Below are 15,854 nucleotides of genomic sequence, written 5' to 3'. Positions count from 1 at the left end.
ATGCCTATACACACACACACATGCACACTTTAAAACCCAACAAAACACAGTGCTTTAAGAACTGCATCAGTTTCATTTTGCATTTGTGTTTTGGATACCCACGTGAATGTTGATGAATATCTGGTGATTATAAATATTTGCAAGATTCCGGTCAGATACTCTGTTGTGTAGGTGTTATGTTGGCATAATAAAAAATCCTGGAATTCAAATAAAGTTTTATTTAAAGAATTCAATCTGCTCTTTGGAAGGAAGTTTAGAAGATTGTCAGAATAGCTTTATGGTGAGATGCATAGCATTGTGTTAAATTCAAGTGAGTCTATAAATACTGGGAAGGGATAATTTCTGCTCAGCTTTTTCTGTAAGTGACTGTAGGGAAGTTCTGCTCAGAGGCAGCAGCCTGCCTTACAGAGCAGCGGAAAGGTTGCTGTTTTCCCTATTCCTCTACTTCCCATTCTGTCTTTCATAGGCCTGATGCATATCTTAATCATCTTCTGAACATGGCAGCCCATGAATCTCTTGTTGAAAGCTTTGCTATTAGCATAGTATTTGGCAGCGGTAGAAACTTTGGTACAAATGTTCTTTTGTGGCTTTAGAAACACCCTTGCTCTTCTGTTTGAAAAGAGCACAGTAAACCTTGATCGAGCCTGAATACCTTTATTGTGTCTTTTTACTGGCATGGAGACTGATGGAAGTCGCAACAGTGGTATAGTAACAGAAACAAAGTGCAGTGTGCTGTTACACGAGCCCTTGTTAGCAGAAGAAAAGCCTTTTGGTTTCTTTCCATTTGAACTGTACAAATACAGTTTTAAAAATCAGGCTCGCTACAAAATTCACAAAGCCTCAGGCTTTGTGAAGCAAAGAGGAGGGCTGAAACTTCTACAGATGGGATGGTTTGCATGGGTTGGATTGAACTCTAAAATTTGCTTCAGTGGAAATGGGAAGAGCCTCAAAGTTTAACCTGGAGATATGAAATTAGAAAAGTACCTTAAAATGGATAGGAAAACATAGATAAATACCTTATCTAAAACCAGAAGGAAACTACGCCTTTTTTTTTGTTTTGTTTTTTTCATTTTAAAATGAAAAGTTGCACTGGAGTGTAACAATGTTTAACATGCTATTATTATTCCTGAGAAAATAAATGTACAAAATACTCAAGATTCCATACAATCAATTTCTGGAATAAGCTTTAGGGACAAAAGCTGCCTGCTAAGAGATTGAGCTGTAATAAAGTAGGTAAGTACATCCGTATCTTTCCAGACAAATAAGTCTGATCTCAGATACTTTAATTCCACCCTGACCAACCATTAGTACAATTCTGTGACAGTGACAAGGTCAGTCTGGGTTTGAGGTCCTTACAGAGGAGAAGGCAGTTCAGCACTGCAGGACTCAAAGTGGTTTATAGGGAGTTTGAATCCTTTCTGCTGCACATCTCTGGGTAGGTGATGGGTGTCTGGATAACAGCCGGGCTTGGGAGACACTGTGGTCCCCCAGTATGCAGACAGAAGATCATATTTTAGAGTTGTTCTTGGCATGTTTCTGTACATCTCTCTGCTGCCTGTTCACATGGACTCCACACCCAAGCTGTAGAATCAGTGAGGCAGCAGCCAAAGTCTTCCTCCTCACATCCTTGTGTAGCAAGAGGTTTCCGTACCAGTTCAAGTGAGATAGGCCTGGCTTAGCCCAAGGAGTTCTGGATTCCTGGCAGTGGGTCTCTCAGCGCTGCTCCAAGGGCTCACTGGTGTTCTCGGGGCACTTTTTATGCAGAGGGGATGCTGCTTGTTTCAGGCCTGAATTCCCTCCATTGTGCAGCTTCGATCCTGAGCAGGCGGTTCCCGAGTTAAATTAGTTTGCTCTTTGCCTCATCAAAAGTAACAGAAATCCTGTAGTCTGGGAACTTCTGGCCAAGTGGATTTGGTTTTTCCAGCCTGCTGCAATACCGAGTTCCTGATTTCTCCCTGTAGTGCAACTAAAACCATTGTCTTGACCTGAAGCAAATGTTCGTAATCTCAGTGATGGTCAATAGAGCAGATGTTTTGTTGCATCACTCTCTGCCGGAAACAGGAAGGCTTTTTGCTTCTCAGAGTGCTAAATGTTTTTGAAGAGTATCTGCAAGTTTTGGATACATTCCCTGTTTGGGGGACTTCTGGATAAGCCTTTGCATTCCCAGGGGAACACTCTCTGAGACTAAGTGGGGCATCAGACCTTACCTGGTAACTCCTGATGAAGATGGTCTTTCTGAAGAGTTGTTGCCACATTGAGAACTGTAGAAAGAAATTGATATTATGGCTGTTTCACTTTACAGCGTTACACCAGGGTGAACTTCAGAGGTTTGACCCTGTTGAGTGTCACCCAACCAAATAGATTCCATCTTCTGTTAGTCATCTGGTTTTGCCAGTTTGGGACAAAGATGTTGCTCCAAGCTCCAGATGTGCAAAAGGTGTGTAGCTGTCTGCTGTTTTTCTTAAGCAGCTACACTTTTCAGGTCATCTCTGTAACTCATTAGATGTAACAGAAGGGATGAAGGATACTGCTATTCCTGCCAACAAAGTTCTCTGTTTTTCAGGAGATATGACAAAATATATGAGATGGAGAGAGTTTCAGGATCAGAAGTTTGTTTTTCATCACTAAGTGACACTGCATTTGCGTGTAGTGTTGCTTAGAAGTATCACCAGCTGAGTAGTTATTTTTGAACGTTCTGTTTTTTCAAGTTGGATGCTGAATATCAGGAAAGTGGACTTCAAGTTCATTTTTTTAAGTCTCACCTGCAGATACACAGATTATATCCTGGTTGGATGGGGCTTTGGGCCATCTGGTCTACTGAGGGGTGTCCTTGCTTATGGCAGGGAGAGGTTGGAACTAGGTGATCTTTGAGGCCCCTTCCCCAAACCAGTCTGTGATTGTGTGAATGTGGCAAAAGGCTTGCTAGGGTCTTCAGGCATGCATGAAATTCTTCTTAGTGAGTAGCATTATTTCTACCGTTGAAAAGAGAACTGGAAACTGCTGTGTCCCAAATGTTGAACTATTGTGCTAGCAAATGAAAAAAAAAAGTAATACTCTTTGTTGGACTTTTGCTCAAACACTGGAAATATATAAAAATGAGAGGACTTCTTTTGTGCAGTTACTTAAGCTTACTGTTGTTAGCTGCATTTGTTACACATGGGCAAGAGGTTGAGGACCGAAAAGAGGTCCTGTGCCAGGTCCAGACACAGACTCTGTAATAACAATGAGTTTAAAAGTGAAGGAACTCTTAACTGGTGGAGTAGTGCAGTGTGTTTTATGAGGAAGAAAAGCCTAAAGCAATAAAGGCAGCTGTAGGTAGTTTGTTCTTATCCATCTCTGTCAATCTTGTAGTTGCTCAGCCAATTGAACCAATTTTTTTAAAACAACTTAACTTCATCTCTCACCTTTCCTTTCTCCCCTCCCTTAAATTGCCTTTCAGTATGTCATGTTCCTTTATGATTTGGGGAAAGCACCACTTTGCATCTACCTGTTACTTGTGCACTGATTTGTAGAACTGCAATAGCAGAGCGCCAGTTTGATCCTTAAAGTGCAGGGTTTTTCTGGGAAATACAAACACTAAAACCATCTTATTGAGGAGAGAAGAGAGAAAAAACAATAGAACATTTGTATCATTTACACACCCTGTCTGAAAAAATTAACTGGAAATACCAAATTTTTGTCTTAATTGTAGAGTTGGAAAAATGGTGTGGAACGTGCAACCCCACTGGGTTCTCTGACTGCAACAACAGCTACAGCTTTGGGGAATGGCTTTGGAATTAGTCTTGGGAGTTATGTCTGCTTAAGGGAAACATGCTTAATATAGAGAAGGAGAGTGAGATAGATAATTTGAAGTGCATTCATAGCAAAATGAAATAAATGTTAACCAGAACAGGTTAGCAGTGATGTTTTAATCCACAACTGAAATTATTTGGAATGCTATTAAAAAAAAGTAGAAGTTTTGTAGTGCATCCTGTAATTCCTCTATTGCAAGAAGCTTAATTCAAGGCAGGATTTCCCCCTCAGTATTTTAGGACGGTGTTCCCTGCAGGTGAGGGTAGATGGCGGTTTTTTAGGAAAGGAATTTATTCTGAGAGCTGAGGGTTGGTTCTGGGTTCATTGGTTGGTTTGTTTATATGACTGTTACATTAAACGTTTTTCAAATTGACCTTAAAAATAAGTGTTGAGACTACTCACACTTAATTTAAGCTTAAAGAAAGACTTCAGTTGGTTCTGAAGTATCAAGTACCATATTTTACCCTAAATTCTGGTTGATTTTTTTAGTTTGTTGTTAGGTTTTTTATTTTATTTGGTGACTTAATATTCTTGCAGAATAACAGTTCTGAGGTTAAGTTAGTTTACAAAGGTATTTGTGTCTCAACTGAGTCTCATTGTTCAGTGAATCACAGAATCATAGGGGTTGGAAGGGACCTCGAGAGATCATCAGGTCCAATCCCCCTGCCAAAGCAGCTCCCCAGCTCATATCACTCAGATAGGCATCCAGATGGGTCTTGAATATCTCCAGAGAAGTAGACTCCACACCCCCCGCCATGGCAGCCTGTCCCAGGGCTCTGTCACCCTCACTGTATAAAAGTTCTTCCGCATGTTGGTGCGGAACTTCCTGTGCTCCAACTTGCAGCCATTGCCACTTGTCCTGTCCCCACAGACCACTGAAAGGGGCTGGCCATTTCCCCCTGCATTCCATACTTAAGATATTTATAAACATTAATAAGTTCCCCCCTTAGTCTTCTTTTCTCCAGGCTGAACAGTCCCAGCTCATAACCTCCTGCATGCTAAATAGTCTCCTGCGGTGTAAGAGGGGTAATAGTTCAAGCCCTTATAAAGATGTAAAGCATGTCATATTTGTGTGGCATTCCCCGTTTATGTGGCAGTTCACTGCTATAAACCAGTTAGCAGATGGAAGTGAAACACAGAACCCTGCTTAGTGATGTGCAACAGAGAAATATGCTCGTAGCTTGTTATCTCTGATTAAATTGTAGTTGGCATATGGATGCAGGACTATTTGGCTAACCTTAGTCATATTTTTGAGATGGGAGTGAGGTGACAATAGCCCTTCTATGTGTCCAGACTTTTTGGATAAAGTCTTTTTTTTTTTTTATCCTCTGGACAGTAAACCCAAACACTTAGATGTGAACTTGTGGCAAGATGTCCTTCTATGTCTGGTTGCGATTACAGTTGAAGATAATTCTTAAAAATTTAAAAGAAAACAGAAGTGTGTTGCTCTTGCAGGAGTTCTGCAAATATATCATTTCATTATTTATATCCTTTACTAATGTAATATCACAAAGCTTATATTAACTTCAGTATGAAGTCTCTTTGTCTTAATAAAAGCATTGTAAAAAGCCTGCAGACAGTTTACATGATGTTCACAATAGTTTGGAATAAACATTAATGTAGAAATAAATATTTGTGAAGCCTCGAAAACAGGTTTAACATTGTTACTAATTTTTTTGTACATTGTTACTAAATTTTTATATTGTGTATCTTTAAGAGGAAATGACTGTGAGTTAAAAGCTTACAAATTTAAATAGCGTTGACTTGCACATATACTCGTAACCAGTATTGTTTTGAGAGATGTCCTAACAGTACTTCTTCAGTGGCTAGAATCAGTAGCGAGTCACAGTGTTTCTAAGGTGTCCAAACAAACCAAATTGCCCAGGAGAGGTTGAAATGCTTCCTCCAGTTTTTGATGTCCCATTAGAGAGTAGTAGGTATAAAGCTAGATCAGTCATCCTGTTATATAGAAAAAGGCTGATTTTCTATGTGTTTGTGTGTGTATAAAATATTAAAGACACTACATATCAGTTACTGAATGCTGATGCAACTTCCTGAAAAGAAGTAATTGTATGTTTTCTGCTAAAATTTATTGGGTGCTTTTTTCAGGTAAACACCAGAGATTTCTTTTATTTATTAAGCTTACTGTATTTTTTGCTGAGGTTGAGTTCAAACATGAGCCAGCAGTGTGCCCAGGTGGCCAAGGCGGCAAATGGCATCCTGGCTTGTATCAGGAATAGTGTGGCCAGCAGGGCCAGGGAGAGGATCATCCACCTGTACTCAGCTCTGGTGAGGCCACACAACAAGTACTATGTTCAGTTTTGGGCTCCTCACTACAGGAAAGACATTGAGGCCCTAGAGTGTGCCCAGAGAAGGGCAACAAAGTTGGCGAGGGGTCTGGAACACGAGTCTTATGAAGAGCGGCTGAGGGAACTGGGACTGTTTAGTCTGGAGAAGAGAAGGCTCAGAGGAGACCTTATGGCTCTCTACAGCTACCTGAAAGGAGGTTGTGGTGAGCTGGGGGTCAGCCTCCTCTTGCAGATAAGTGGTGACAGGACAAGCGGGAGTGGCTGCAAGTTGCACCAGGGGAGGTTGAGGTTAGAAATTAGGAGAAATTTCTTCTCAGAAGGAGTGGTTGGGCATTGGAATGGGTTGCCCAGGGAGGTGATGGAGTCATCATCTCTTGGGGTGTTTAAGGAAATGTTCAATGAGGTACTTAGGGACGTGGTTTAGTAAGTAAACTGGTGGTAGGGGGACATTTGGACTAGATGATCTTGCATGTCTTTTCCAACCTTAACGATTATATTTTCTCAGTCTTGAAAATAAAGATTTTGAAGCTTTGAATTTGAAATTTGGGGTGATTTTGGGTTATTTTGTTGGGTTGGGTTTTTTTTTAAAGCCACTATACTTGTAGACTGTCCATGTGTGATGACCAAGACATGGTTAAAAACCACAGAGGTAGGTCCCTTAAGTATCTTTTAACTTGGGTGAAAAATATAAGTTAGTCTTTTAAGTTCAAGAAAAGGAAACTTACTGTAATTGCTGTTATTTATGTCTGTGCAGTAGCAGCCTGGTTGGAAATAAGATAGAAGTTGCTGTACACATGCACTGTGATATCGTCACTTCATAGGGTGTATGAGCCACGATGCCTGTGCTTTACATCAGCAGGAAAGCTCATGAAGGTTGGAAGATGCCGATTCTGGTGTCTGCCTGGCATGCGTTGGGAACGTGTGGCACCTGTGCTTTGCTGGGTACTTTGTGGGTATCAGCCCTAAGTGCCGTGCTTTGTGTGTCTTAGGAGATGACAAAAAAAGCTTCAGAATTTCTTTCTGTTAAGAAAGAAGCCCTCTAGTAAGAAAAAGAAAGGGGGGGGGGGGGGTGGGGAGGGAGGAGCAAACTTGAAGAAAGCATCTGCAGATGATGAGGAAGTGAAGGAGCAAAGGAAGAGTCACTGAGAGCAGCCTGTGCCGGAAGGATTAAAACCAAAGATACAGTATGTGTTGTGTGCTTGCAGAGTCTCTACGTGTAAGACTTTAGGTGGAACATAGCAGTACAGTGAAATTGGATAGCTTGCCCAGTGCTTTTTTTTTTCCAGGCATAATTGTACAAGCCTCATCATTCAGTCTTGCAAAGGATGACTCGTTACACAAGAGACATGGTGAATTACATATGTACATACTCAGGCATCATGTTTTCCATCCCTGTTTATTTGCTTACCACCCAAAATGATTGTCAGGGTATTCTCAGCTGCAGAAGTCTTCCAGAAATCACCAGAGAAATAATCAATCCTGTGAATAATGTACCAAAGAACAACAACAACCTCCCTCTCTCTGGGAGAGTGTGCCAAGAACACAATAAAGCATTCAGTGTCTGAAAACATGTGTCTTAGTGCTAAATGAGGACATACACAAGCCACCTGAAATCCTTTGGGCATGTTATTTTAAGACAAACAAGTCGATTCATTTCTGTGAGAGGTTTAAAGCATCCATGAGATGATTCAACCAAACTTGCAGATTTCAAGTCCCTTTACAGTCACAGGGAATTACTGTTTTCAAGGATCACTGGGGTTTTTTTAAGGCTGGAGACCCATTGGTTGAGAGTTGGCCTAGCACTCAGTATTTATTAACCTGGTCAAAGAAGTGAAAAGGTAATAAAATATGACCATGATGCATATTTAGTCAAGATTAAGAAGGAGATTTGAGAAACTCTGGTATGCCACTATTAAATTGAATGTTAAATAGATGGTGACCCCTAAGAAGTTTAATTCTGGAAGATAAGACTTTGCCTGTTTATTCAAACAGTTCTAAAATTTGCTTTAAAATTTGAGTGGACAGCTGGAGAAGTATCATAGATGCTGGCTAGAAATGGTTGTTACTTTTTTGTCGATACTGATTTAACAATGAAAAGGGGAAACTGAATGGTAGAGTGCATGAAGAAGGAAATAATGGGTTGAAGGGGCCATGCATTTAAGACCAAAGCTCTGAAGGATGAAAAAGAAAAAAATTAACAATCCATATTGAGACATCTAATTATGTTTGTCAAAGCCTTCTGGAGGTACTGGGCAACTTGAAACTGCAGATCATCTAGGAATCTTAAATCATGACTGGGGTCATATTTAGGCATCTATATATAGATGCTTAGAACTGAAAATCTTGATGATTATATTAGAGTGCTTTAGTTACTTTTGGCCTACTTAATTGATTAGGTTTTATTTGTTTTAAGGGACGTAGAATAATTTCAAGACAATACTAACAACTGATAGTTAAGTATGGTTTCTGTTTTGCAGTAAAAGACTGAGACTAATTAGGAAAGAGGTTTAAAACAGCATATGGCACTTGTGTGAATGTAAATGATCTATATAGGATTTAATGATACCATACACATCTAGTGATGAATAACAAGTCGCTTTTGAGATAACAAACTCAGTGCTACAGCTGATGAGACTAAATCCAAGTTGGCTTAGTTGTTCAGACTCACATGGCAAGTGTCAGTTAAGTAGTAGAGTCCAGTGTTATTTGTTCTGTTCCAAATTCTGGAATAGAGGTACACACCCTATTGGAATCTCACCATAGTAGTCACCACTGTCAGTGGTCATCCCTGAAAGCCATCCCTGCTGTACAAACCTGCTATACAGACACGTGACAGGCTCTGCCTCCCTGAAGGTCCATCCCTCTGGAGTGACTTGAGATGCACTGGGAAAACCATGATGGACAGGAAAGGGTGGTTGACCTCCAATATCTCTGTCCTGCAGCTATTGCTAAAGTGGTAGTAGGAGTGGGGATTGGTATGGGCCAGTGAGGAAGAAAGGCTGGTCAGAGCTCTTCCTCAGTGGCACAGTGCTGCTGGGGGCAGGCAGCAGGAGGCTGCCTTGGCCGTGGAGTTTGGGCTGCTCAGCCCACCCAAGGTGGATTTACCTGGGATTACTGTAGGGAAGACTTGCCAATTATGCTTATGCTTGTGGCCATGGGATTATCTGGATGTGAGTGAAAATGTGAGAGGCTTACAAGTGTCCATCAACCCCAGAGTAGATGTGTTTGTGGGAGCATATGCTCTTAGAAATAGGCCTGTGACACCTGCTTCCAGTCTGCTGTGAGGATTAGTGCTTTTCACGTCCAGATCCTTACTCTGGAGAAGCTCACCAAACAGCATCTCATCCTGGCCTACTTCCCATCTCTTCAAAGAACTGGAGAGTAGTCGGCGTTCTTCTTTATTAACCATTTAAGGAACAAATGACTTCTGAAGTTAACTAAACAAAAGTGGAGATCAAATTATCTTTGTGGCACTTGGTGTTAAAGGATGTTACTGAAACTTCCTGAGGAGTGCAGAACCATTTTGAGTTAATAATAACATCTGGAAATGACACTAGCAGGGAGACATAAGGGGCGTCATCTGTCCTACTAAGCTGCTCTTAGTTTGCAAACTATCCGACTCCCCTAGCAGTGCTGTTGCCCAATTGGCTTCGTGGAGCATGACAGCTTTCTACATTCCTCCCAAGTATCCGGCGTTGGACACGATCAGAGACGAGCTACTGGGAGAGACAGGTCTATATCTCTAAGACTGTGGACAAGGAAAACAATTTATTTAGAACTTTTCAGCCCTCTATTGCCCTGAAAAATCTCACCTGTGAACATGAATGTGCCAAGGTCGTTCCTTATTCGTCCTTCTGTCAAGTGAAAAATGGACCTCAGCAACAGCGCTCCAGCCAGTGCGTTCTTATATAAAACTGAACAAAGTTTAAAGCTATGTGTATTTGGCGGTTCCTGTAGTCTTGGAAAAGCATCCACTTATTTGTTCAGTTGGTCACAAAATGTACTTTTCTCTTTACTTGTTTTCTTGTCCCTGTGGAAATAATTAACCAAGTGTTAGATGAAAAAATAAGGATTGTATGTTTGGAACAGTGCATTGATAATCCTGACCTTTGCTCTTTAGACACCTCCTTCATCCATAAATTTTTATGCAAAAAAATCCACCCAACCACTTTGGGATTCTGAATTTAAAAAAATTTACTTCTACCAGTAAATCTATCTTGAAAAATAATTATTTTCTTGAAGCAATGCCTGCATTACATTACGCAGACAGCAGCATTAACTTAAGAGTGGAAAAAAATCATACAGTGGAATCATGTCTTGATGTGTACAAATGTGGTTTGTCTAGTTAACTTCTTGTTTAACTGTTGAGGTGAAAGTCTTTGTGTTCCACTCAGGCCACTCTCACTAGTCAAACCCTGATTTTTTAACAGACCTGGTAATTTCTGCCCTAGTATGTCTAACTTGAGTGATCTCTTTTACTAGTAGCAGAATTATTTCTTCCCTTCAGTCTAATAGTGTACAGCATCATTTGTGCACGTAGTATTAACTGTGTTTTTTCTATATGGTGTAGCGTTGCAGATGTTGGTATTCAGTGCTGTTATTTTCGTATTTAACAAAAAAATCATTTATGTGAATTATTTTATTTTTTTTTTAAATACAAGGTATGGCTTCTGTAATTTAAAAGTTGACAAAAGTGTTCTGTAGTTCTTCTGGAATCTGCCCTGAATTGTTGAAAGTTGGGGGTGGAATTCAAGATCTGTATGTCCCAATATGTTTGCAAATGAGTTATCGTAGGAGTGAAGGATTGAAGGGGGACATTTGTATTGAATTAAGTCTTGTGAGCTTTTATGAAACGACTCATTAGACACTCATCAAACCCTGCCTTAGAACAAATTAGATTTGTTTGCCTGCGCTCTTGGAAAATTAATTGATACAGCAGTTTATTTCTTAATATCTTGTGTAAATATATTCATGCTTTATTCATGCCCATTGATTTTAGTAGCAATATTGGCCCTTAACATAAACATTTTTTGTGCCCTTATAGAGATCTCTGTTTTTTTCCAGGTGAGGCAGGGGACCCCTATAAGCCAGGCATTTCTATTTTGCTTTCCTAACTCAAATTCTCTGTCCCCCTAATCACTATAGTAGCGTGTCTGTGCACACAGCACAATTTTGAGTTCAGCTTCCAGGAATGGGGGTGACTGGAGCTGCAGAGAGTGCTCTAGGAGGAGAAGCTTTGGATTGAGGCATTTCTGTGGCCCTGTTTTTACTCTAAGTGTATCAGCTGGTATGGATCGTACCTGCTTTTTTACAATGAGGAGGCCTTGACATTATTTCTTCCTTCTGTCATTTCTAGATTTTAACTCCCAGTTTACAGCAGATGCTCTTATCCTAGCCTCAAAATGAAGAATTTTGCACTTCATACTGTTAAATTTCATCCCACTTACGTTAGTCCAATGCACAAAACAATCCAGCTGTGCCTTCTGCTCTTTCTCCATATTAATGATGTTTCACAAGCTTGTGACAGCACCCGTTTTGGCACTGTTTAGTACCAAAACGTGTACTATAAACACGTACATGTGCACACAAGCACACTCTTATTTAACCTTTTCTTTTTATACACTAGTACCTCTCTAGTGTATATTACCTGCCATCAAATTTTGGAGGGTTTTTAGATATAATTCTTCTGATCTTTTCCCACTTAAATATGGTTATGGCATGGTTAATGCTATAAATATGTACATTAAAATTAATTAATTTGTTACACATCACTTTGACATTATATTCTTTTATAAATGTACTTTGCATTTTCTCCCACTTTGATGTGGGTTTTTTTGGACATTTGTCCTGAAACTTTTCAAACTGACATCAGACTAATAAGGTAGCTAATTTTCACCATTTATGAGACATAAATATTAATTCTTCTTTTTCCTAGTCTTGCCTAGTCCCTGTAATCTCTTCCTTTTTATGCTCAGTTTATCAGATTACTGAAGTACAGAGCTGCTTCCTTGTGCTGATTGTTTCCTGGACAGAACTAGCTCTTGAGTAATGAGACTGGTACCTAGTCCATCATTCTTCTGTTACTTCTGTAATGTCTAGTTTCATTCCCTACACTAACTTTTTCATTCTGATGCCCAACATGCTTGCATTAGTACACATATTGTTCCTCAGCAGCCATTCACAGTCTCTTAACTGGTTTAATTCCTGCACTACATGCATCCATTGGTCTATCAGTATTACTGTTTTCCTTCCCTGCTCCCCCTCCTCCTGTATTGTTAACTTTTGAGTTTCAGTGTGAGACTTCCCAGTCATCACCTACTCATTTTATCCTCTCTGATGTAGAGGCATGAAGTTTGAAACATTGAGGTGAATTGTTTTTAATAGTGATTTCAGTAGGTGTTGTTTTTATCAAGTCCCATATGATTTAATGCAGTTAGTAGAGTTGGGGATAAACATACCTGTTTCACGCATGCTGACTCTTAATGGCAAAGGTTATTTCCCAGACAATATGGAATTCCTGGTGTTTGTGCTAGAAGGGTTATCAGTACTTTTAAATCCCTGAAGGGTAGCTGAGGTCTCGTTCTTCCTACATCCAGGAATTAACAAATGACCAGGTGCTTTGTCAGCATAATGTAATCCTTGCAAGTCAGAGTTTAGTGCCACACAGACATCTGGCTATGTGTAGCAAAGAGTTTGGAGCAGAGTATGACTGTGATAGAGCTGGAAGAGGAGAAGAGAGCAAGACAAGACACTTACACTGAAGTCCTTTCTATCAGTAGTTACCATCTTCTGCCTGTGAATCTCTGGACTTGCTTTAGACCAAAATGACAGCTGAAACATGGTGATGTGGTTGACATCTGTCTTGATTTCATAGGATGTGTCTGTCACACTATCACACAAGAGGACTTGAAACAGCAAATTGACTTGAAAAAACAAAAGGATGGTAGGGTTGGGATTACATTAAATTTAGTCTGTTGTGCTGATATCTCCCTCTGTGGGCAAGCAGCAGGGAAGGTGGTAAGGGTTTAGGCCTCAGGAAGAGTAATTTAATTGCTAATTACCACCAATCGCTTTCCCAAATTCCTTTCCTTGTCTACTGGACCAGTTGTATTTATCAGCCAGCTGTTCAGGGAGATTTCTGTGTAGAAATTGGCTGGAACTCTTGAACCCTGGATCTGAGTGGTTGCATGGATACTGTAAATATCACAGATGAGTTGCTGGACTCTTTAATGCCAATGTAAGTTTTGTTAATGACTTGCTAAGGTCAGGATTTCACTTATGTTTGCATATGTGTTGGGACTTTCTTTTGGTGGTACTCTGAGGGTGGGAAAGAATTTGATTATTTATCTAAAATGGTGTTTAATGGATCTCAGACTGATCCAGTGCTGCATCTGGATTTGCTTTCACAAGGGACAATATGGAACAAAACGCTTGAAAAATTATTTTTTTTTAAATTGAAATCAGAAGTCTTGAAAGCCCTCCCATTCCTTTTTTTTTTTTTCCATATGAGGGAAGGGCTGGCAACTCGAATGTTTTCTCAATTGAAGCAAGTTATCAGATTTTGAATATGCTCCAATATATCAAGACAGCTATAGGTAATAATGCAGTCATTATCAAAGGTACGCTGCGAGGCATCGCGGACTGACGTCTCCAAAGCACCGTGTAAATCTGCCCGGCACAGCTTTAAAAGAAATAAAACAAGACTGAAAGCTCCAGTGTTTAGTCTAAAAACACACATGGCTGTGGTTGCTGTTTTAGCCGATGTGGGCTAACCGTGGAAGCCTTTTGTCAGCTCTCCGGCCTACTGAGTGGTGTCAGCTTGATTTGTGTGTTAATTTGCTGACTTTTCGGTTTGATGCTTTCCGTTAAAATTCACATAAAGAGCCTGTGTGTTTTGGCTTTATTTAGCAGCTTTCACTAATCTAAATGCTCTTCCAGAGACACCCCTCACCCCCCCCCCCCCCCTTGGTACCACTGAAACTCAGAAAAAGCACTTTCAACATTTGTTTGCTGTCGTAGTCATTTATTCACCATTTATATGATACTGAAAGGATGGAGGCTGATGGAGAGCCTCAGAAGGTGATGATATAACCAAATGCAGAGAAGGAACACAGTGGCAGTCTTACAAGATCTTTCCCTTGTGGAAAAATACTGAATAAAATAATCAGTAGTATAAGCCATGAACTGCCTTAGCATCAGCTCAGCCTAGTGCCTTCCTGGCACTAAAGCTTGTCCTGTTTTAGTTAAAGGATCCTCCTCACTCTGTCTCCCATGTCCCTGCTTTTTAGGTCTGGTTTGCTTGAGGAAGATGACTTGTTGCTCGTAGAGGCTGCCAGGAAACGGCTGTGGACTGGATCTCAGTCCAGACTTGCAATTAGGATGGTGTTTTGACACTGTTTTTCCTTGTGTGTTGATGGCATGTGTGATCACCTGCAATGATTTTCTTGGAGCTACTATGGATCTTCCTCCTGGAAAGAGATCGATTCTAAAATAGAAATTGTTTGTGCAGTTTAACTGTCACTTTAATGTTGGGTGAGGTAACTGCTAATTCTTTAGTGTTTGTGTGTCCTGACTGGCTCCCCTCATGCTCTTCTATTAAAGAGAGCTCTCCAGGCCAGTGTATGGGCACCAGGGTGTTTATTTTCAAGAAACAGGTGAAATGCTACACTTACTGTATCGCAGGACCTGAAGAGTCACCCTGAGGAAGTGTCCCTTCCAGGAAACAGTTCCTTGAAGCTGGAACAGAGGAAGTTCCATGTGAATATAAGGAGAAACTCTCTCACTGTGAGGGTGACAGAGCACTGGCACAGACTGCCCAGAGAGGTTCTCCTTCTCTGGAGACATTCAAAACCTGCCTGGGTGGGTTCCTGTGTGATTTAGTCTGGGTGATCCTGCTCTGGCAAGGGGGTTGGACTAGATGATCTTTCAAGCTCTCTTCCAACTCCTAATATTCTGTGATTCTGTTAAACTATCTCTTTTTTTTTTTTGAGTCAACACTGATCAAAAATACACCCTCAGGAGGTGCCTGGAGGGTGTGGGTTTGGTGTAAGGTAGAAGGCATACAAATTCCCAGTGGACTTTTGATAAAAATAGGAAGCTCAACCATTGTTCAGAAGTAGTTGTCATGTTAGCTTAAATGAATGTCCCTCTGTGTCTGAAAACAGAAAATGCTATTACCTTTTATGTCAGCATTGGTTGTGTATTGTTACAAACCTGCCATACCACATTAGCATACAGCTTAAGCCACAGTTGATGGATGAAATAAGTGTCCTGACCTGTTGCTGCAGCTTGAAGCTCCCAGTGATTGCAGTGAAGCTGGGATAAAACCCATACTGGAGAGAGCCTCTGAAGTTCTCTATAGCCCATTCACTGTAATTTAAAAAATCTAGGTTTGTATTTGACAGTGCTGAACACTGTGTCCTGTTTTCCTTTCCACAGGCAGAGTCACCCCAGAACAGCTCAGCTCATATGTTCAGCTTTTCAGAAATAATCTCAAAGCTTTGGAGAACCATTGTGGTCTTCTACAGCTTGTGCTGGCCACAGTCCAGACTTTGAAACACCCCCAGACTTCCAAATGGGACAACTTCCTTGCCTTTGAGAGATTACTTCTGCAGGTACATATTTTTTTATGTGTGTATATATATATTATTATATATATATTATATGTGTATATATTTTTTTAATGTCCATTGAATTCTGTGGCTTGTATTTTTATGAAGAAGTGTGCTGGATGTCTTGCTTAAAGGCTGCTCC

At 40.5% G+C, this 15,854-nt stretch overlaps 1 protein-coding gene across 1 annotated transcript in view; it reads left to right on the top strand.

Moving 5' to 3' along the window:
• The window catches only part of SCFD2 (sec1 family domain containing 2), a gene marked incomplete at its 5' end in the record, with an annotated part of 198,986 nt that overhangs the window by 38,420 nt on the left and 144,712 nt on the right, over nucleotides 1-15,854 (top strand). Inside the window, one exon of the mRNA XM_084266919.1 lies at nucleotides 15,540-15,715. Coding sequence (XP_084123045.1) covers nucleotides 15,540-15,715 — 176 coding nt within the window. The remainder of the gene's footprint in view (nucleotides 1-15,539; nucleotides 15,716-15,854) is intronic.

Source organism: Gallinula chloropus (assembly GCF_964237585.1).
Source record: "Gallinula chloropus genome assembly, chromosome: 7".
Lineage (NCBI taxonomy): Eukaryota > Metazoa > Chordata > Aves > Gruiformes > Rallidae > Gallinula > Gallinula chloropus.
Note: the sequence above shows the minus strand (reverse complement) of the source record. Positions and strands in the feature narration are given on the sequence as shown.